The sequence below is a fragment of the Salvelinus alpinus genome, chromosome 28 (genome assembly GCF_045679555.1).
Source record: "Salvelinus alpinus chromosome 28, SLU_Salpinus.1, whole genome shotgun sequence".
NCBI lineage: Eukaryota > Metazoa > Chordata > Actinopteri > Salmoniformes > Salmonidae > Salvelinus > Salvelinus alpinus.
In genome coordinates this window covers 41716812-41739634 of record NC_092113.1, presented here as the reverse complement: position 1 = coordinate 41739634, position 22823 = coordinate 41716812, and the positions used below count along the sequence as shown (strand labels likewise).

The window sequence follows — 22823 nt, the reverse complement described above, 5'->3', positions numbered from 1 at the left end:
TAGGCTTAAATTGATTTATATTGATAATTAGATTCTAGAGCAATTTGAAACAAAAAAATGAATTATTAAAAATGTTTGAAATGACTTTTCTTTCGATTTCTTTCTTTCTTCAATTGAACTTTATTTGACACCGGTTTATTAGGTCATTAGCAGGTTTAGGGATTAGATTTGTCCAGTAATCCTGTTTTATTTATTCTGTCAACATTGTAGAAACTGGATATAGGCCTTAGGTAGCTGTTCTGCGCACACTAAAATCACAATGTTTCCATTTCTAGAATAATTTAAACGACCAAATGTCGTCCTTTAACCATACGGATCTTTTATACAATATTCTGCCCTTATGAACACATTTATTCAGGGCGTATGGCCTAAGTGAACCAATTTCTCTAAGCTATAGTCCTACAGTATGTAACATTTTCGGTCCATATGAATGAATGTAGCACATGCTTCCTGAGACTTGTCCAATCGCAATGCAGCTCAGATTAAAAAAATAATAATTATAGACAAAGAAGAGATATCAAGGTGTGAAATAATATTATCATGGGCTACTTAATCTAAAAGATTCGAGCATTCACAAGTGTCCCCCCCCCCCCCCCGTGACGCTGTAAAATATAACACTGTAAAATACAACACTGTAAAATATAACACTGTAAAATATAACACTGTAAACTATAACACTTTGAGGTGGTGCTTCGTTTACCTTCCCGACCTCCTTGGTTACTGCAGCTATTGTTTCAGTCTGTGTTGATTTTTCTGAGGTTGCGTCCCAAATGGCACCCTATTCCCTACATAGTGTACTACTTTTCACCAGCGAGCTATGGAAATAGTGTGTGATTTGAGACACAGCCATTGTTTTAGCTCTGTGTCCCCCCCCCCCTCAATACCAGCTTGTGTGCAGTGGTGTATACAGACTGTTCAAAGTACCTATTAGAGCCATAAAGAGGATTTATCTTGTTGTTTGTCATAATAATGTTGCCTCTAGCGAGGGGTTTAAAGAGTCACCTTCCTGTTCTAATAAACACAGGCAGGACGTTGATTAGTGGTAGGACTGCTTCAGCAGGGGCCAACTTATTCACAACAACAAATAATAACGGCCATATGCAAAGTGTTCTGTGATTTGTCAAAACACATGTCTTAAAGTATACATGGAGAGAAAAAGAAGGGAGGAGAAGAGAGAGAGAGAGAGATGGCGCAAAAAACAAAACTTTAACATTCACCTTCTGCTACCATTTCTGTCAAGCCGTCATCTACACATACAATTTGATGCATACTTTAGTATAAATTCAAAATATGCACCACACAGAACTAGGGCTGTGGCGGTCACGAAATTTCGTCACGCGGTTAATTAACGTAAACACATTTAGCATATCCTGGCTTCCACACACAGCCTAAAAGCTATTTTAAAAAGTCTAATAAATCCATGTAACATAGACTACACCTTCACAATAAATCCATTATTTATTTTAGACAGGTCTAAAGAAACAGGATATGAAGAAAATGTAGTCTATTTCAGAAGAACAGAATAGTATACTCTGAGTTAGGTCCTGATCTGGCTATGCCAAATGGCTGTGGGCTACATTTATTTATTTATTTATTTTTATTTCACCTTTATTTAACCAGGTAGGCAAATTGAGAACACGTTCTCATTTACAATTGCGACCTGGCCAAGATAAAGCAAAGCAGTTCGACACATACAACAACACATAGTTACACATGGAGTAAAACAAACATACAGTCAATAATACAGTGAAAAATAAGTCTATATACAATGTGAGCAAGTGAGGTGAGATAAGGGAGGTGAAGGCAAACAAAATATATATATAAATAAATAAAAATATAAAAAGGCCATGGTGGCGAAGTAAATACAATATAGCAAGTAAAAAAATTAAAAAGAAACACTGGAATGGTTGGTTTGCAGTGGAAGAAAGTGTAAAGTAGAGATAGAAATAATGGGGTGGAAAGGAGCAAAATAAATAAATAAATACAGTAGGTAAAGAGGTAGTTGTTTGGGCTAAATTATAGATGGGCTATGTACAGGTGCAGTAATCTATGAGCTGCTCTGACAGCTGGTGCTTAAAGCTAGTGAGGGAGATAAGTGTTTCCAGTTTCAGAGATTTTTGTAGTTCGTTCCAGTCATTGGCAGCAGAGAACTGGAAGGAGAGGCGGCCAAAGGAAGAATTGGTTTTGGGGGTGACCAGAGAGATATACCTGCTGGAGCGCGTGCTACAGGTAGGTGCTGCTATGGTGACCAGCGAGCTGAGATAAGGGGGGACTTTACCTAGCAGGGTCTTGTAGATGACCTGGAGCCAGTGGGTTTGGCGACGAGTATGAAGCGAGGGCCAGCCAACGAGAGTGTACAGGTCGCAGTGGTGGGTAGTATATGGGGCTTTGGTGACAAACCGGATGGCACTGTGATAGACTGCATCCAATTTATTGAGTAGGGTTTTGGAGGCTATTTTGTAAATGACATCACCGAAGTCGAGGATTGGTAGGATGGTCAGTTTTACAAGGGTATGTTTGGCAGCATGAGTGAAGGATGCTTTGTTGCGGAATAGGAAGCCAATTCTAGATTTAACTTTGGATTGGAGATGTTTGATGTGAGTCTGGAAGGAGCGTTTACAGTCTAACCAGACACCTAGGTATTTGTAGTTGTCCACATATTCTAAGTCAGAGCCGTCCAGAGTAGTGATGTTGGACAGGCGGGCAGGTGCAGGCAGCGATCGGTTGAAGAGCATGCATTTAGTTTTACTTGTATTTAAGAGCAATTTGAGGCCACGGAAGGAGAGTTGTATGGCATTGAAGCTCGCCTGGAGGGTTGTTAACACAGTGTCAAAAGAAGGGCCAGAAGTATACAGAATAGTGTCATCTGCGTAGAGGTGGATCAGAGAATCACCAGCAGCAAGAGCGACATCATTGATGTATACAGAGAAGAGAGTCGGTCCAAGAATTGAACCCTGTGGCACCCCCATAGAGACTGCCAGAGGCCCGGACAATAGACCCTCCGATTTGACACACTGAACTCGATCAGAGAAGTAGTTGGTGAACCAGGCGAGGCAATCATTAGAGAAACCAAGGCTGTCGAGTCTGCCGATGAGGATGTGGTGATTGACAGAGTCAAAAGCCTTGGCCAGGTCAATGAATACGGCTGCACAGTATTGTTTCCTATCGATGGCGGTTAAGATATCGTTTATGACCTTGAGCGTGGCTGAGGTGCACCCATGACCAGCTCTGAAACCAGATTGCATAGCGGAGAAGGTATGGTGGGATTCGAAATGGTCGGTAATCTGTTTGTTGACTTTAGTTCATTTAGCAGACAAGATTTTCTTATAATTCTGTGGCGTTATTTTATATTATTTTATAGTATGAAGAATACAATTCTTCATACTATAATGAAGAATTTTCTCCAAACGATGTGAGGAAGTGCACTCATGCAGCTATTCTGTGTTGAGCGGTTAACATAGGAACAGGTCCTCCTATACGCTTAATGTAGTATTATTAATGTAACTTTAGTTGTTCTACAGACGTTGGGCTCTGTGTTTTGATGTTTAATACATTGTAAGGCTGCATGATGAGACTCTAATGATGATTTGAAAAAAGTCACTTGAAAGGCTGCTGAGTTTTTTGCGCAGGCTGTACACACTCCATCAGTCTCTCATTCACAATTTGACAAGCACTTGATAATGCCTCGAATTTCACAGCGGCATCCCGTTTGTGGCTTTAACGCACCATAAAAAAAATATTTTGCGGCCTGGTCTTATGTGACTCCCAATCACGGCCAGTTGTGATACAGCCTGGATTTGAACCAGGTTGTCTGTAGTGACGCCCCTAGCACAGAGATGCAGTGCGTTAGACCGCTGCGCCACTCAGGAGCCCTCCTATCACAAGGAGGATGGGATCCACCCAAATCATTTGGGTTCCTGGATCCTTTCACAGCGTTATAAGGCTGCGTTGAGACAATGACTTATCAATGACTCCTACCCAGCTCAGTTAATAATTAATTAATTGTGTCACTGAGTTGTTATAATGCTTCAGCAAATGTACATTATACCAGGGGTGTTGGAAGACACAATGTAAATAACCTAATTTATGTCCCTCTAACTGCCCTGAATGCCTCTGCTGATCCTACAGCTATTGTATGCGGCAATCATGAACCAGAGTTATACTGTTAGCACTGAGGCGGTGTGCCCAAGCAGGAAGTCCACTGTGTGCAGCTCACCCTGCACTAACATAAATAACATGAGCATGTCTACCTCTGCTAAGCTTCCCAGTAAAGCAAGAAAAACAATCAAGCATTCCAGAAAAGTGTAAAAATGTCTAACATTAACATATGTAGCTTAAGAAACAAGGTTCATGAAATGAATAATTTGCTAGTAACAGATAACATTCATATTCTGACTATCTCTGAAACTCACTTAGATAAAACCTTTGATGATACAGTGGTAGCAATACATGGTTATAACATCTACCGAAAATACAGAAATGCCAGTGGTGGAGGTGTTGCTGTTTATATTCAGAGTCATATTCCTGTAAAGATTAGAGAGGATCTCATGTTAAATACTGTTGAAGTAATATGGCTACAGGTTCATCTGCCTCGCCTAAAGACCATTCTGGTGGGAAGATAAACAGAGAGGTATATTTTCTGGGTGATTTAAATATTTACTGACTTGAGCACTCAAGACAAAGCTTCAAACTGGAACCAGTGCCTGTAACCTGGTTCAGGTTATCAGTCAACCTACCAGGGTAGCAACAAACAGCAGAGGAATTAAATCATCAACATGTATTGATCACATCTTTATTAAAGATGCAGAAAGGTGCTTTAAAGCAGTATCCAGATCCATCGGATGTAGTGATCACAATACAGTAGCACATATCTAGGAAAACCATAGTTCCTTATATAATGGAGGTCACACAATGTGTTTTGTAGTGATTCCTATGTTGTTGATGTAAATATGTTGGTCCCTGGTGTGTAATAAGAAGCAACCAGACGCTGCCATTTGACACATTTATGAAATTACTTATCCCAGTTACTAATAAGTACGCACCCTTTAAGAAAATGACTGTAAAAACTGTTACATCCCCATTTGGATTGATGAGGAATTGAAAAATTGTTATGGTTGAGAGGGATGAGGCAAAAGGTATGGCAAATAAGTCTGGCAGCACAACTGATTGGCAAACGTACTGCAAATTAAGAAATCATGTGATTAAACTGAACAGAAAGAAGAAGAAACTACACAATGAAACAAAGATAAATTATATAAAGAATGATAGTAAAAAGTTTTGGAGCTCCTTAAATGAAATGTTGGGAAAAAAGCAAACTCAGTTCCATCATTCATTGAATCAGACGGCTCATTCATCACAAAACCCACTGATATGGCCAACTACTTTCATAGCTTTTTCATCTATGTATGTTGATGACTCAACACTATACACGTCAGCTACTACAGCGACTGAAATGACTGCAACACTCAACAAAGATCTGTAGTCAGTTTCAGAATGGGCGGTTAGGCCTAAATATTTCAAAAACTAAAAGCATTGTATTTGGGACAAATCATTCACTAAACCCTAAACCTCAACTACATCTCGTAATGAACAATGTGGTAATTGAGCAAGTTGAGGAGACTAAACTGCTTGGAGTAAGCCTGGATTGTAAACTGTCATTGATCAAAACATGTTGATACAACAGTAGCTAAGATGGGGAGAAGTCTGTCTATAATAAAGCGCTGCTCTACATTCTTCACAACACTATCAACAAGGTAGGTCCTACAGGGCCTAGTTTTGTCCCACCTGTACTACTGTCCAGTTGTGTGGTCAGGTGCCACAAAGAGGGACTTAGGAAAATTGCAATTGTCTCAGAACAGGGCAGCACGGCTGGGCCTTGGATGTGGACGGAGAGCTAATATTAATACTATGCATGTCAATCTCTTCTGGCTGAAAGTGGAGGAGAGATTGACTTCATCACTACTTGTATTTATGAGAGGTATTGACATGTTGTAAGGACCAAGCTGTCTGTTTAAACTACTAGCATACAGCTCAGACACCCATGCATACCCCACAATACATGCCACGAGGTCTCTTCACAGTCCCCAAGTCCAGAACAGACTATGGGAGGCACACAGTACTACATAGAGGCATGACTACATGGTTGTTCATAGTAAATGGGATTAAGCAGGGTGGTTGTTCATATTAAATGGGATTAAGCAGGGTGGTTGTTCATATTAAATGGGATTAAACAGGGTGGTTGTTCATATTAAATGGGATTAAGCAGGGTGGTTGTTCATAGTAAATGGGATTAAGCAGGGCGGTTGTTCATATTAAATGGGATTAAGCAGGGTGGTTGTTCATATTAAATGGGATTAAGCAGGGTGGTTGTTCATATTAAATGGGATTAAGCAGGGTGGTTGTTCATATTAAATGGGATTAAGCAGGGTGGTTGTTCATATTAAATGGGATTAAGCAGGGTGGTTGTTCATATTAAATGGGATTAAGCAGGGTGGTTGTTCATATTTAATGGGATTAAGCAGGGTGGTTGTTCATATTAAATGGGATTAAGCAGGGTGGTTGTTCATATTTAATGGGATTAAGCAGGGTGGTTGTTCATATTTAATGGGATTAAGCAGGGTGGTTGTTCATATTAAATGGGATTAAGCAGGGTGGTTGTTCATATTTAATGGGATTAAGCAGGGTGGTTGTTCATATTAAATGGGATTAAGCAGGGTGGTTGTTCATATTAAATGGGATTAAGCAGGGTGGTTGTTCATATTTAATGGGATTAAGCAGGGTGGTTGTTCATATTAAATGGGATTAAGCAGGGTGGTTGTTCATATTAAATGGGATTAAGCAGGGTGGTTGTTCATATTAAATGGGATTAAGCAGGGTGGTTGTTCATATTTAATGGGATTAAGCAGGGTGGTTGTTCATATTAAATGGGATTAAGCAGGGTGGTTGTTCATATTTAATGGGATTAAGCAGGGTGGTTGTTCATATTTAATGGGATTAAGCAGGGTGGTTGTTCATATTTAATGGGATTAAGCAGGGTGGTTGTTCATATTAAATGGGATTAAACAGGGTGGTTGTTCATATTTAATGGGATTAAGCAGGGTGGTTGTTCATATTAAATGGGATTAAGCAGGGTGGTTGTTCATATTTAATGGGATTAAGCAGGGTGGTTGTTCATATTAAATGGGATTAAGCAGGGTGGTTGTTCATATTAAATGGGATTAAGCAGGGTGGTTGTTCATATTTAATGGGATTAAGCAGGGTGGTTGTTCATATTTAATGGGATTAAGCAGGGTGGTTGTTCATATTTAATGGGATTAAGCAGGGTGAAGTTCTGAGACTGTAGAGGGATTCACTCTTTTATGGATAGACCAGGTTTCTCTCCAGGTAACAGAGCGGGTTGGACACAGTTCTCCGTGTCCTCTCTGACGGCACGAAATAAATTTACAAGATTTAGAGGAATTTGAACTTTTGCAAATAATTCAACCTAATTCAACCTTGCCTGCTGTGTTATGGTAACAATAAGATGTTTGGAACGCAAGGCACTATTTATCTAAAGAAGAGCTGTCACAGAGCTGCTGAAAACACACACACACACACGCACGCACGCACGCACGCACGCACGCACGCACACACACACACACACACATACACACACACACACACACACACACACACAGTGTGACGTACTGGATCAGAAGTAGGATTTTCTTCTCGAGAGCTGTCAAAGTTAGAGAACTACAGATATATAAAGTCTCTGTTTTGTCTGTGTATTCATCCATGTTTGTTTATCTGTGTGCGTTGTCTCCTCTAGACTGCAGTGTGATTGCCAGCACAACACTTGTGGGAAGTCATGTGACCAGTGTTGCCCCGGATTCAACCAGCTACCATGGAAACCAGCGACCATTTACAAGGCTAACGAGTGTGAACGTGCGTGTTACCACACCCCACCACCCTTACCCCTTCACCCCACCCCACCCACACCCACACACACACATACACACACACACACACACACACACACACACACACACACACACACACACACACACACACACACACACACACACACACACACACACACACACACACACACACACACACACACACACACACACACAGACTAGGATAAGTCTCAGTAACTACCCCTAAGATAAGTCTCAGTAACTAATCCCTAGGATACGTCTCAGTAACTATCCCCTAGGATAAGTCTCAGTTACTATCTCCTAAGATAAGTCGCAGTAACTATCCCCCAGGATAAGTTTCAGTTACTATCCCCTAAAATAAGTCTCAGTAACTAACCCCTAAAATAAGTCTCAGTAAGTATCCCCTAGGATAAGTCTCAGTAACTATCCCCTAGGATAAGCCTCAGTAACTATCCCCTCGGATAAGTCTCAGTTACTATGCCCTAAGATAAGTCTCAATAACTATCCCCTAGGATCAGTCTCAGTAACTATCCCCTAGGATAAGTCTCAGTAACTAATCCCCTAGGATCAGTCTCAGTAACTAATCCCTAAGATAAGTCTCAGTAACTATCCCCTAAGATACGTCTCAGTAACTAATCCCCTAAAATAAGTCTCAGTAACTATCCCCTAGGATAAGTCTCAGTAACTAATCCCTAAGATAAGTCTCAGTAACTATCCCCTAGGATAAGTCTCAGTAACTATCACCTAGGATAAACTTTAGTAACTATCCCCTAAGATAAGTCTCAGTAACTATCCCCTAAGATAAGTCTCAGTAACTAATCCCCTAAAATAAGTCTCAGTAACTAATCCCTAAAATAAGTCTCAGTAACTAATCCCTAAAATAAGTCTCAGTAACTATCACCTAAGATAAGTCTCAGTAACTAATCCCTAAGATAAGTCTCAGTAACTCATCCCTAGGATAAGTCTCAGTAACTATCCCCTAAAATAAGTCTCAGTAACTATCAACTAAGATAAGTCTCAGTAACTATCACCTAAGATAAGTCTCAGTAACTATCCCCTAAGATAAGTCTCAGTAACTATCCCCTAGGATAAACCTCAGTAACTATCCCCTAGGATAAACCTCAGTAACTATCCCCTAGGATAAACCTCAGTAACTATCCCCTAGGATAAACCTCAGTAACTATCACCTAGCATAAGTCTCAGTAACTATCCCCTAAAATAAGTCTCAGTAACTATCACCTAGGATAAGTCTCAGTTACTATCCTCTAGGATAAGTCTCAGTAACTATCACCTAGGATAAGTCTCAGTTACTATCCTCTAGGATAAGTCTCAGTAACTATCCCCCAGGATAAGTTTCAGTTACTATCCCCTAGGATAAACCTCAGTAACTATCCCCTAAGATAAGTCTCAGTAACTATCCCCTAGGATAAACCTCAGTAACTATCCCCTAGGATAAACCTCAGTAACTATCCCCTAGGATAAACCTCAGTAACTATCCCCTAGGATAAACCTCAGTAACTATCCCCTAGGATAAACCTCAGTAACTATCCCCTAGGATAAACCTCAGTAACTATCCCCTAGGATAAACCTCAGTAACTATCCCCTAGGATAAACCTCAGTAACTATCCCCTAGGATAAGTCTCAGTAACTATCCCCTAAGATAAGTCTCAGTAACTATCACCTAAGATAAGTCTCAGTAACTATCCCCTAAGATAAGTTTCAGTTACTATCCCCTCAGATAAGTCTCAGTAACTAACCCCTAAAATAAGTCTCAGTAAGTATCCCCTAGGATAAGTCTCAGTAACTATCCCCTAGGATAAGCCTCAGTAACTATCCCCTCGGATAAGTCTCAGTTACTATGCCCTAAGATAAGTCTCAATAACTATCCCCTAGGATCAGTCTCAGTAACTATCCCCTAGGATACGTCTCAGTAACTAATCCCCTAGGATCAGTCTCAGTAACTAATCCCTAAGATAAGTCTCAGTAACTATCCCCTAAGATACGTCTCAGTAACTAATCCCCTAAGATAAGTCTCAGTAACTATCCCCTAGGATAAGTCTCAGTAACTAATCCCTAAAATAAGTCTCAGTAACTATCCCCTAGGATAAGTCTCAGTAACTATCACCTAGGATAAACTTTAGTAACTATCCCCTAAGATAAGTCTCAGTAACTATCCCCTAAGATAAGTCTCAGTAACTAATCCCCTAAAATAAGTCTCAGTAACTAATCCCTAAGATAAGTCTCAGTAACTAATCCCTAAGATAAGTCTCAGTAACTAATCCCTAGGATAAGTCTCAGTAACTATCCCCTAGGATAAACCTCAGTAACTATCCCCTAGGATAAACCTCAGTAACTATCACCTAGGATAAGTCTCAGTTACTATCCTCTAGGATAAACCTCAGTAACTATCCCCTAGGATAAACCTCAGTAACTATCCCCTAGGATAAACCTCAGTAACTATCCCCTAGGATAAACCTCAGTAACTATCCCCTAGGATAAACCTCAGTAACTATCCCCTAGGATAAACCTCAGTAACTATCCCCTAGGATAAACCTCAGTAACTATCCCCTAGGATAAACCTCAGTAACTATCCCCTAGGATAAGTCTCAGTAACTATCCCCTAAGATAAGTCTCAGTAACTATCACCTAAGATAAGTCTCAGTAACTATCCCCTAAGATAAGTTTCAGTTACTATCCCCTAAGATAAGTCTCAGTAACTAACCCCTAAAATAAGTCTCAGTAAGTATCCCCTAGGATAAGTCTCAGTAACTATCCCCTAGGATAAGCCTCAGTAACTATCCCCTCGGATAAGTCTCAGTTACTATGCCCTAAGATAAGTCTCAATAACTATCCCCTAGGATCAGTCTCAGTAACTATCCCCTAGGATAAGTCTCAGTAACTAATCCCCTAGGATCAGTCTCAGTAACTAATCCCTAAGATAAGTCTCAGTAACTATCCCCTAAGATACGTCTCAGTAACTAATCCCCTAAGATAAGTCTCAGTAACTATCCCCTAGGATAAGTCTCAGTAACTAATCCCTAAAATAAGTCTCAGTAACTATCCCCTAGGATAAGTCTCAGTAACTATCACCTAGGATAAACTTTAGTAACTATCCCCTAAGATAAGTCTCAGTAACTATCCCCTAAGATAAGTCTCAGTAACTAATCCCCTAAAATAAGTCTCAGTAACTAATCCCTAAGATAAGTCTCAGTAACTAATCCCTAAGATAAGTCTCAGTAACTAATCCCTAGGATAAGTCTCACTAACTATCACCTAGCATAAGTCTCAGTAACTATCCCCTAAAATAAGTCTCAGTAACTATCCTCTAGGATAAACCTCAGTAACTATCCCCTAGGATAAACCTCAGTAACTATCCCCTAGGATAAACCTCAGTAACTATCCCCTAGGATAAACCTCAGTAACTATCCCCTAGGATAAACCTCAGTAACTATCCCCTAGGATAAACCTCAGTAACTATCCCCTAGGATAAACCTCAGTAACTATCCCCTAGGATAAACCTCAGTAACTATCCCCTAGGATAAACCTCAGTAACTATCCCCTAGGATAAACCTCAGTAACTATCCCCTAGGATAAGTCTCAGTAACTATCCCCTAAGATAAGTCTCAGTAACTATCACCTAAGATAAGTCTCAGTAACTATCCCCTAAGATAAGTTTCAGTTACTATCCCCTAAGATAAGTCTCAGTAACTATCCCCTAGGATAAGCCTCAGTAACTATCCCCTCGGATAAGTCTCAGTTACTATGCCCTAAGATAAGTCTAAATAACTATCCCCTAGGATCAGTCTCAGTAACTATCCCCTAGGATAAGTCTCAGTAACTAATCCCCTAGGATCAGTCTCAGTAACTAATCCCTAAGATAAGTCTCAGTAACTATCCCCTAAGATACGTCTCAGTAACTAATCCCCTAAGATAAGTCTCAGTAACTATCCCCTAGGATAAGTCTCAGTAACTAATCCCTAAAATAAGTCTCAGTAACTATCCCCTAGGATAAGTCTCAGTAACTATCACCTAGGATAATCTTTAGTAACTATCCCCTAAGATAAGTCTCAGTAACTATCCCCTAAGATAAGTCTCAGTAACTAATCCCCTAAAATAAGTCTCAGTAACTAATCCCTAAGATAAGTCTCAGTAACTAATCCCTAAAATAAGTCTCAGTAACTAATCCCTAGGATAAGTCTCAGTAACTATGCCCTAGGATAAACCTCAGTAACTATCCCCTAGGATAAACCTCAGTAACTATCTCCTAAGATAAGTCTCAGTAACTATCCCCTAGGATAAACCTCAGTAACTATCCCCTAGGATAAACCTCAGTAACTATCCCCTAGGATAAACCTCAGTAACTATCCCCTAGGATAAACCTCAGTAACTATCCCCTAGGATAAACCTCAGTAACTATCCCCTAGGATAAACCTCAGTAACTATCCCCTAAGATAAGCCTCAGTAACTATCCCCTAGGATAAACCTCAGTAACTATCCCCTAGGATAAACCTCAGTAACTATCCCCTAAGGAAACAGGCGCAGTCCATGGCTCTTCTCACTGACACCTCTTCCACCCTCCATTCATACTGGATTACACACAGATACACTTGTGCGAACACACACACACACACACACATCATCATCATCATCCCCATGAAAGACCCAGTTATTTTTAATCATGGATCCACAGACGTCACACTAACGTTCGCAAAAATGAAGGAAAACAAGAGCGAGAGAGAGTGACCTCACAACGGCTTCACCAGAACAGAGAAATGAAAGTTATCATGTTGTTTCAGTCTGATAAAAGCGGTGCGCTGAGGGAAGCGGTGCCACTAGTTCTGATCTGAGCAGACCGTGTGTGTGTGTGTGTGTGTGTGTGTGTGTGTGTGTGTGTGTGTGTGTGTGTGTGTGTGTGTGTGTGTGTGTGTGTGTGTGTGTGTGTGTGTGTGTGTGTGTGTGTGTGTGTGTGTGTGTGTGTGTGTGTGTGTGTGTGTCGTGGATAAGGCTGTATGGCTACGGCCACCTCGCTGACGGCTGATAAGAACAGATAAACTTTCTCAGACTCAGTAGAAAATAGCATTACCTAAGGTCTCTGTTGGGTCGACTGGGGCTGCCAAAACCAAGTAGGGATGGGTGTTTTTCTGTGTTTAGTTTGTGCAAGGTTGGGACGTCAGATTCCTCGGATGTCTCTTTCTCGCCTAAATCTAATCTCAATGCTTCTTGAAATATTATTTTCTTCCATCCTGTCTCCCCTGAAAAAAACTGAAAAAACAACTGGTGATATGGCCTGGTGTAGTCCAGTCTTGTTGATATGGTCTGGTGTAGTCCAGTCTTGTTGATATGGTCTGGTGTAGTTCAGTCTTGTTGATATGGTCTGGTGTGGTTCAGTCTTGTTGATATGGTCTGGTGTAGTTCAGTCTTGTTGATATGGTCTGGTGTAGTCCAGTCTTGTTGATATGGTCTGGTGTAGTCCAGTCTTGTTGATATGGTCTGGTGTAGTTCAGTCTTGTTGATATGGTCTGGTATGGTTCAGTCTTGTTGATATGGTCTGGTGTGGTTCAGTCTTGTTGATATGGTCTGGTGTAGGTCAGTCTTGTTGATATGGTCTGGTATAGTTCAGTCTTGTTGATATGGTCTGGTGTAGGTCAGTCTTGTTGATATGGTCTGGTGTAGTCCAGTCTTGTTGATATGGTCTGGTGTATTTCAGTCTTGTTGATATGGTCTGGTGTAGGTCAGTCTTGTTGATATGGTCTGGTATAGTTCAGTCTTGTTGATATGGTCTGGTATAGTTCAGTCTTGTTGATATGGTCTGGTATAGTTCAGTCTTGTTGATATGGTCTGGTATAGTTCAGTCTTGTTGATATGGTCTGGTGTAGTCCAGTCTTGTTGATATGGTCTGGTATAGTTCAGTCTTGTTGATATGGTCTGGTGTAGTCCAGTCTTGTTGATATGGTCTGGTGTATTTCAGTCTTGTTGATATGGTCTGGTATGGTTCAGTCTTGTTGATATGGTCTGGTGTATTTCAGTCTTGTTGATATGGTCTGGTGTAGTCCAGTCTTGTTGATATGGTCTGGTGTATTTCAGTCTTGTTGATATGGTCTGGTATGGTTCAGTCTTGTTGATATGGTCTGGTGTATTTCAGTCTTGTTGATATGGTCTGTTATAGTTCAGTCTTGTTGATATGGTCTGGTGTAGTTCAGTCTTGTTGATATGGTCTGGTATAGTCCAGTCTTGTTGATATGGTCTGGTGTAGGTCAGTCTTGTTGATATGGTCTGGTATGGTTCAGTCTTGTTGATATGGTCTGGTATAGTTCAGTCTTGTTGATATGGTCTGGTATAGTTCAGTCTTGTTGATATGGTCTGGTATGGTTCAGTCTTGTTGATATGGTCTGGTATAGTTCAGTCATGTTGATATGGTCTGGTGTAGGTCAGTCTTGTTGATATGGTCTGGTGTAGGTCAGTCTTGTTGATATGGTCTGGTATGGTTCAGTCTTGTTATGGTTCAGTCTGGTATGGTTCAGTCTTGTTGATATGGTCTGGTGTAGGTCAGCCTTGTTGATATGGTCTGGTATGGTTCAGTCTTGTTATGGTTCAGTCTGGTATGGTTCAGTCTTGTTGATATGGTCTGGTGTATTTCAGTCTTGTTGATATGGTCTGGTGTAGTTCAGTCTTGTTGATATGGTCTGGTGTAGTTCAGTCTTGTTGATATGGTCTGGTGTAGTTCAGTCTTGTTGATATGGTCTGGTGTAGTTCAGTCTTGTTGATATGGTCTGGTGTAGTTCAGTCTTGTTGATATGGTCTGGTGTAGTTCAGTCTTGTTGATATGGTCTGGTGTAGTTCAGTCTTGTTGATATGGTCTGGTGTAGTTCAGTCTTGTTGATATGGTCTGGTGTAGTTCAGTCTTGTTGATATGGTCTGGTGTAGTTCAGTCTTGTTGATATGGTCTGGTGTAGTTCAGTCTTGTTGATATGGTCTGGTGTAGTTCAGTCTTGTTGATATGGTCTGGTGTAGTTCAGTCTTGTTGATATGGTCTGGTGTAGTTCAGTCTTGTTGATATGGTCTGGTCTAGTTCAGTCTTGTTGATATGGTCTGGTGTAGTTCAGTCTTGTTGATATGGTCTGGTGTAGTTCAGTCTTGTCGATATGGTCTGGTGTATTTCAGTCTTGTTGATATGGTCTGGTGTAGTTCAGTCTTGTTGATATGGTCTGGTGTAGTTCAGTCTTGTTGATATGGTCTGGTATGGTTCAGTCTTGTTGATATGGTCTGGTATAGTTCTGTTTTGTTGATATGGTCTGGTGTAGTTCAGTCTTGTCGATATGGTCTGGTGTAGTTCAGTCTTGTTGATATGGTCTGGTGTGGTTCAGTCTTGTTGATATGGTCTGGTGTAGTTCAGTCTTGTTGATATGGTCTGGTGTAGTTCAGTCTTGTTGATATGGTCTGGTGTAGTTCAGTCTTGTTGATATGGTCTGGTATGGTTCAGTCTTGTTGATATGGTCTGGTGTAGTTCAGTCTTGTTGATATGGTCTGGTGTAGGTCAGTCTTGTTGATATGGTCTGGTGTAGTTCAGTCTTGTTGATATGGTCTGGTATAGTTCAGTCTTGTTGATATGGTCTGGTATAGTTCAGTCTTGTTGATATGGTCTGGTGTAGTTCAGTCTTGTTGATATGGTCTGGTGTATTTCAGTCTTGTTGATATGGTCTGGTGTAGTTCAGTCTTGTTGATATGGTCTGGTATGGTTCAGTCTTGTTGATATGGTCTGGTATAGTTCTGTCTTGTTGATATGGTCTGGTGTAGTTCAGTCTTGTCGATATGGTCTGGTGTAGTTCAGTCTTGTCGATATGGTCTGGTGTAGTTCAGTCTTGTTGATATGGTCTGGTGTAGTTCAGTCTTGTTGATATGGTCTGGTATGGTTCAGTCTTGTTGATATGGTCTGGTATAGTTCTGTCTTGTTGATATGGTCTGGTGTAGTTCAGTCTTGTCGATATGGTCTGGTGTAGTTCAGTCTTGTTGATATGGTCTGGTATAGTTCAGTCTTGATGATATGGTCTGGTGTGGTTCAGTCTTGTTGATATGGTCTGGTATGGTTCAGTCTTGTTGATATGGTCTGGTGTAGTTCAGTCTTGTTGATATGGTCTGGTGTAGGTCAGTCTTGTTGATATGGTCTGGTGTAGTTCAGTCTTGTTGATATGGTCTGGTATAGTTCAGTCTTGTTGATATGGTCTGGTATAGTTCAGTCTTGTTGATATGGTCTGGTGTAGTTCAGTCTTGTTGATATGGTCTGGTGTAGTTCAGTCTTGTTGATATGGTCTGGTGTATTTCAGTCTTGTTGATATGGTCTGGTGTAGGTCAGTCTTGTTGATATGGTCTGGTGTAGTTCAGTCTTGTTGATATGGTCTGGTGTAGTTCAGTCTTGTTGATATGGTCTGGTGTAGTTCAGTCTTGTTGATATGGTCTGGTGTAGTTCAGTCTTGTTGATATGGTCTGGTGTAGTTCAGTCTTGTTGATATGGTCTGGTGTAGGTCAGTCTTGTTGATATGGTCTGGTGTAGTTCAGTCTTGTTGATATGGTCTGGTGTAGGTCAGTCTTGTTGATATGGTCTGGTGTAGGTCAGTCTTGTTGATATGGTCTGGTGTATTTCAGTCTTGTTGATATGGTCTGGTGTATTTCAGTCTTGTTGATATGGTCTGGTGTAGTTCAGTCTTGTTGATATGGTCTGGTGTATTTCAGTCTTGTTGATATGGTCTGGTGTAGGTCAGTCTTGTTGATATGGTCTGGTGTAGTTCAGTCTTGTTGATATGGTCTGGTGTAGGTCAGTCTTGTTGATATGGTCTGGTGTAGGTCAGTCTTGTTGATATGGTCTGGTGTATTTCAGTCTTGTTGATATGGTCTGGTGTATTTCAGTCTTGTTGATATGGTCTGGTGTAGTTCAGTCTTGTTGATATGGTCTGGTGTATTTCAGTCTTGTTGATATGGTCTGGTGTAGTTCAGTCTTGTTGATATGGTCTGGTGTAGTTCAGTCTTGTTGATATGGTCTGGTGTATTTCAGTCTTGTTGATATGGTCTGGTGTAGTTCAGTCTTGTTGATATGGTCTGGTGTAGGTCAGTCTTGTTGATATGGTCTGGTATGGTTCAGTCTTGTTATGGTTCAGTCTGGTATGGTTCAGTCTTGTTGATATGGTCTGGTATAGTTCAGTCTTGTTGATATGGTCTGGTGTAGTTCAGTCTTGTTGATATGGTCTGGTGTATTTCAGTCTTGTTGATATGGTCTGGTGTAGTTCAGTCTTGTTGATATGGTCTGGTGTAGTTCAGTCTTGTTGATATGGTCTGGTGTAGTTCCTGCTCTGACTATGTGACAACAGAATATCTGTTAAAAATTGGTCCATCAGAGGTCCCTGAAATCCAGGGTTAGGGTCAATTCCATTTCAATTCAGGAGGTCAGTTTACTTCCTCAAAGTCTGTTTACTTCCTGAATTGACTGAACTGAAATGGGTATGTAAATGATAATTTTGGTTGAGATGAGACGGGTCTGTAAATGATAGTTTTGGTTGGGATGAGACGGGTCTGTAAATGATAGTTTTGGTTGGGATGAGACGGGTCTATAAATGATAATTTATGGTTGGATGAGACGGGTCTATAAATGATAATTTATGGTTGGATGAGACGGGTCTGTAAATGATAGTATTGGTTGTGATGAGACGGGTCTGTAAATGATAGTATTGGTTGGGATGAGACGGGTCTATAAATGATAATTTATGGTTGGATGAGACGGGTCTGTAAATGATAGTATTGGTTGTGATGAGACGGGTCTGTAAATGATAATTTATGGTTGGATGAGACGGGTCTGTAAATGATAGTATTGGTTGGGATGAGACGGGTCTGTAAATGATCGTATTGGTTGTGATGAGACGGGTCTGTAAATGATAGTTTTGGTTGTGATGAGACGGGTCTGTAAATGATAGTTTTGGTTGTGATGAGACGGGTCGGTAAATGATAGTTTTGGTTGGGATGAGACAGGTCTGTAAATGATAGTATTGGTTGGGATGAGACAGGTCTGTAAATTATAGTATTGGTTGGGATGAGACCAGTGTGTGTTTTGATACACATTACATTTCCTTGTTTGTGTGTCAGTCTGTTTCCAGGTTATCTGTTTCATTCACTGTAGCCCATATATTTTTTTTTTATTATTTTTTTTTAATTAGTAGTTGCGATCCTTACGAATCATGACCCGCCAAGCCACGCTGCTTCTTAAAACACACTGCTCAGAAGTCAGCCAAACCAATGTATCGGACGAAAACACGTTCCGACTGACGACAGAAGTCAGCTTGCAGGCGCCTGGGCCACGCCACTAGGCGTTTCTAGTTTCATTCGTTAATATGTCCGTTTTGTTTTGTTGTTTTGTTTTCAAACTTTCTGATGAATGAAATGTCTTTGTGTAATAAGGTTGAGTGATTCCTTATTTTCTGTTCCTATTTCTTTCAGCGTGTAACTGTAACCAACACTCCTTTAGCTGTTACTACGACCCCGAGTTCGACCGGAGGAGAGCTAGCGTCAACATCCAGGGACAGTACAGGGGCGGTGGAGTCTGCATGGAGTGTCAGGTATTACTACTGGCCTTTTATCAACACCAACTCCTTATAGTAGGAGATGATTACAGAAGCTAAAAGACATGGCGTAGACAAGTGAAATTACATTTGTTCAACCAATAAATGTATCAATCAATTAAGCAAAAGACATTACATTTATTTGTGTAGCCTCCCTATTCCAATGCACCGGCTCCATTTAATCTGCACTGTGTCCTTATCTACATTGCTGTACGTTGCTGAGTGTAATCCTGTGTTGTATGTCATTGACTCATTGTAATCCTGTGTTGTATGTCATCGACTCATTGTAATCCTGTGTTGTATGTCATCGACTCATTGTATTCCTGTATTGTATGTCATTGGCTCACTGTAATCCTGTGTTGTATGTCATCGACTCATTGTAATTCTGTGTTGTATGTCATTGGCTCACTGTAATCCTGTGTTGTATGTCATCGGCTCACTGTAATCCTGTGTTGTATGTCATCGACTCATTGTAATCCTGTGTTGTATGTCATCGACTCATTGTAATCCTGTGTTGTATGTCATCGACTCATTGTAATCATGTGTTGTATGTCATTAACCCATTGTAATCCTGAAGATAAATCTCAGTAACTATCCCCTAAAATAAATCTGTGTCGTATGCCATTGACTCATTGTATCTTGCTTTCCACTCCCAGCATCACACCACTGGTGTCAACTGTGAGCGCTGTATCCTCACCTACTACAGATCACCTGACCACCCCCTGGACTCCCCATTGGCCTGCTCCCGTGAGTGACAGTTATTATTCAAACTAAAAGACATGTTGATTGGTGTGTTTGAAAGATAATATTTTATTTGTCCCTTGGTGTTATAGCTGTATAACCGTAGGTCTTGATGATATTTTTTCTAACAAGTGATGTTTGTCACTTAACAGCAGATTAATACAGTTGATTGTCTTCGTTCACCTCCTCCTCCTCCTCTTCCTCCTCCTCCTCCTCTTCCACCTCTTCCTCCTCCTCCTTTTCCTCCTCCTCTTCCTCATCCTCCTCCTCTTCCTCATCATCTTCCTCCTCCTCCTCTTCCTCCTCCTCCACTCTGCAGCCTGTGTGTGCCAGTCAGAGTTCACCGATGGTACCTGTGAGGATCTGACGGGTCGTTGTTACTGTAAACCCAACTACACCGGAGAGAACTGTGACTCCTGTGCTGAGGGATACATTAACTTCCCAGACTGCTACCGTAAGTATCCCGAATGTAAACATTTCTTATGGTTCTCATAAAATAGGTCTTTAGGTACAAAGTTGTAGGGGCATAAACAGGAAGTAGTCTTTAGGGACAGTTTCCCATGACACATATTTAGCCTAGTCCTGGACAACAACTAAAAATCATTCTCAGTGGAGAATGTCTATTGAAATAGCTGTTTAGTCTAGGACTAGGCTTAATCTCTGTTTGGGAAACAGATCCTACAGCTTTGTAGCAGCCCAGGATCGATAACAACTCTCTCTCAAGGGGACTACTGCTATAACTTGTCTAATGTGTGTTTCTGTCAGCCATAGCAACCAAACTCAACAACAACAATAGCAACAGAGAAGCTAATCCTGCCGGAGAAATCAACAGTAAGTCTTTTAAATATATTTTATTTCTCCAATTTATTCAAAACGATAGTACAAATCATACCGACGGCGTAAGACGAGACTAATTTTTCTCCATCTGTGGTATCATGTGTTATTTATCACCAATCATTTTCTCTGCGTTGTACACGTCTCTGCTTGTGTTGGACCATTAAACCCTACAGCATTGCAATGAGATAGGCATGGGGGGGGGATGTGATTAGCAGAACCAAACAATGTCAAGTCTATCCTAGGCTACAGTAACAGTAACGTGTCTCCTATCTCTCTGTGTAGACTGTGAGTGCAGTGCTGCAGGTACGGAGGGAAACTCCTGTCGTCCAGACCTGCGCACCTGTATCTGTAAACCTGGCTTCACTGGGGAACACTGTGACGTCTGTGCACCTGGGCACTACGGACTCAACTGCCAGGGTAAGTTACCACACAGAGAGACTATATACTAGATAACTACACACAGATATATACACTAACTACACACAGAGATATACACTAACTACACACAGAGATATACACTAGATAACTATACACAGAGATATACACAAACTACACACAGAGATATACACTAACTACACACAGAGATATACACTAGATAACTACACACAGAGATATACACTAACTACACACAGAGATATACACTAGATAACTACACACAGAGATATACACTAGATAACTACACACAGAGATATACACTAACTACACACAGAGATATACAATAGATAACTACACACAGAGATATACACTAGATAACTACACACAGAGATATACACTAGATAACTACACACAGAGATATACACTAACTACACACAGAGATGTACACTAACTACACACAGCGATATACACTAGATAACTACACACAGAGATATACACTAGATAACTACACACAGAGATATACACTAACTACACACAGAGATGTACACTAACTACACACAGAGATATACACTAGATAACTACACACAGAGATATACACTAACTACACACAGAGATATACAATAGATAACTACACACAGAGATATACACTAGATAACTACACACAGAGATATACACTAGATAACTACACACAGAGATATACACTAGATAACTACACACAGAGATATACACTAACTACACACAGAGATGTACACTAACTACACACAGAGATATACACTAGATAACTACACACAGAGATATACACTAGATAACTACACACAGAGATATACACTAACTACACACAGAGATATACACTAGATAACTACACACAGAGATATACACTAGATAACTACACACAGAGATATACACTAACTACACACAGAGATATACACTAACTACACACAGAGATATACACTAGATAACTACACACAGAGATATACACTAGATAACTACACACAGCGATATACACTAACTACACACAGAGATATACACTAGATAACTACACACAGAGATATACACTAGATAACTACACACAGCGATATACACTAGATAACTACACACAGAGATATACACTAACTACACACAGAGATATACACTAACTACACACAGCGATATACACTAGATAACTACACACAGAGATATACACTAACTACACACAGAGATATACACTAGATAACTACACACAGAGATATACACTAGATAACTACACACAGTGATATACACTAGATAACTACACACAGAGATATACACTAGATAACTACACACAGAGATATACACTAGATAACTACACACAGAGATATACACTAGATAACTACACACAGTGATATACACTAGATAACTACACACAGAGATATACACTAACTACACACAGAGATATACACTAGATAACTACACACAGAGACTATACACTAGATAACTACACACAGAGATATACACTAGATAACTACACACAGTGATATACACTAGATAACTACACACAGAGATATACACTAGATAACTACACACAGAGATATACACTAACTACACACAGAGATATACACTAGATAACTACACACAGCGATATACACTAGATAACTACACACAGCGATATACACTAGATAACTACACACAGCGATATACACTAGACAACTACACACAGAGATATACACTAACTACACACAGAGATATACACTAGATAACTACACACAGAGATATACACTAACTACACACAGAGATATACACTAGATAACTACACACAGAGATATCCCCAGTGTGCCCTCTCCTCCGCCAGCCTGTCAGTGCTCAGGCGCGGGGTGGCAGGGTGGTAGGTGTGATACGCTGACAGGGCAGTGCCAGTGTCGCCAAGGCTTCCAGGGGTACTCGTGTGACCAGTGTGCTCCGGGCTACTTCAACTACCCCCTCTGCCGACGTGAGTATCTGCCAACACATTGTTACCCACTGTGCCAAAAGTGATTGTCTGTCTGCCAACACATTGGCTCCAAAAAACATTGTCTGCTGAGTGTCTTTCTCTTCAGAAAGATGACACAACACAGGACCATGGATATACAGCTCAATACTGATATACATCACAGGACCATGGATATACAGCTCAATACTGATATACAACACAGGACCATGGATATACAGCTCAATACTGATATACAACACAGGACCATGGATATACAGCTCAATACTGATATACAACACAGGACCATGGATATACAGCTCAATACTGATATACAACACAGGACTATGGATATACAGCTCAATACTGATATACAACACAGGACCATGGATATACAGCTCAATACTGATATACAACACAGGACCA

The 22823-nt window shown here is 40.5% G+C and overlaps 1 protein-coding gene across 1 annotated transcript in view; it reads left to right on the top strand.

Annotated features, from left to right (window-relative positions):
• The window catches only part of LOC139556891 (laminin subunit alpha-5-like), a 195218-nt gene that overhangs the window by 56056 nt on the left and 116339 nt on the right, over positions 1-22823 (top strand). Inside the window, exons 7-13 of the mRNA XM_071370986.1 lie at positions 7811-7926; positions 18402-18520; positions 19180-19270; positions 19584-19718; positions 20030-20095; positions 20384-20518; positions 22284-22421. Coding sequence (XP_071227087.1) covers positions 7811-7926; positions 18402-18520; positions 19180-19270; positions 19584-19718; positions 20030-20095; positions 20384-20518; positions 22284-22421 — 800 coding nt within the window. The remainder of the gene's footprint in view (positions 1-7810; positions 7927-18401; positions 18521-19179; positions 19271-19583; positions 19719-20029; positions 20096-20383; positions 20519-22283; positions 22422-22823) is intronic.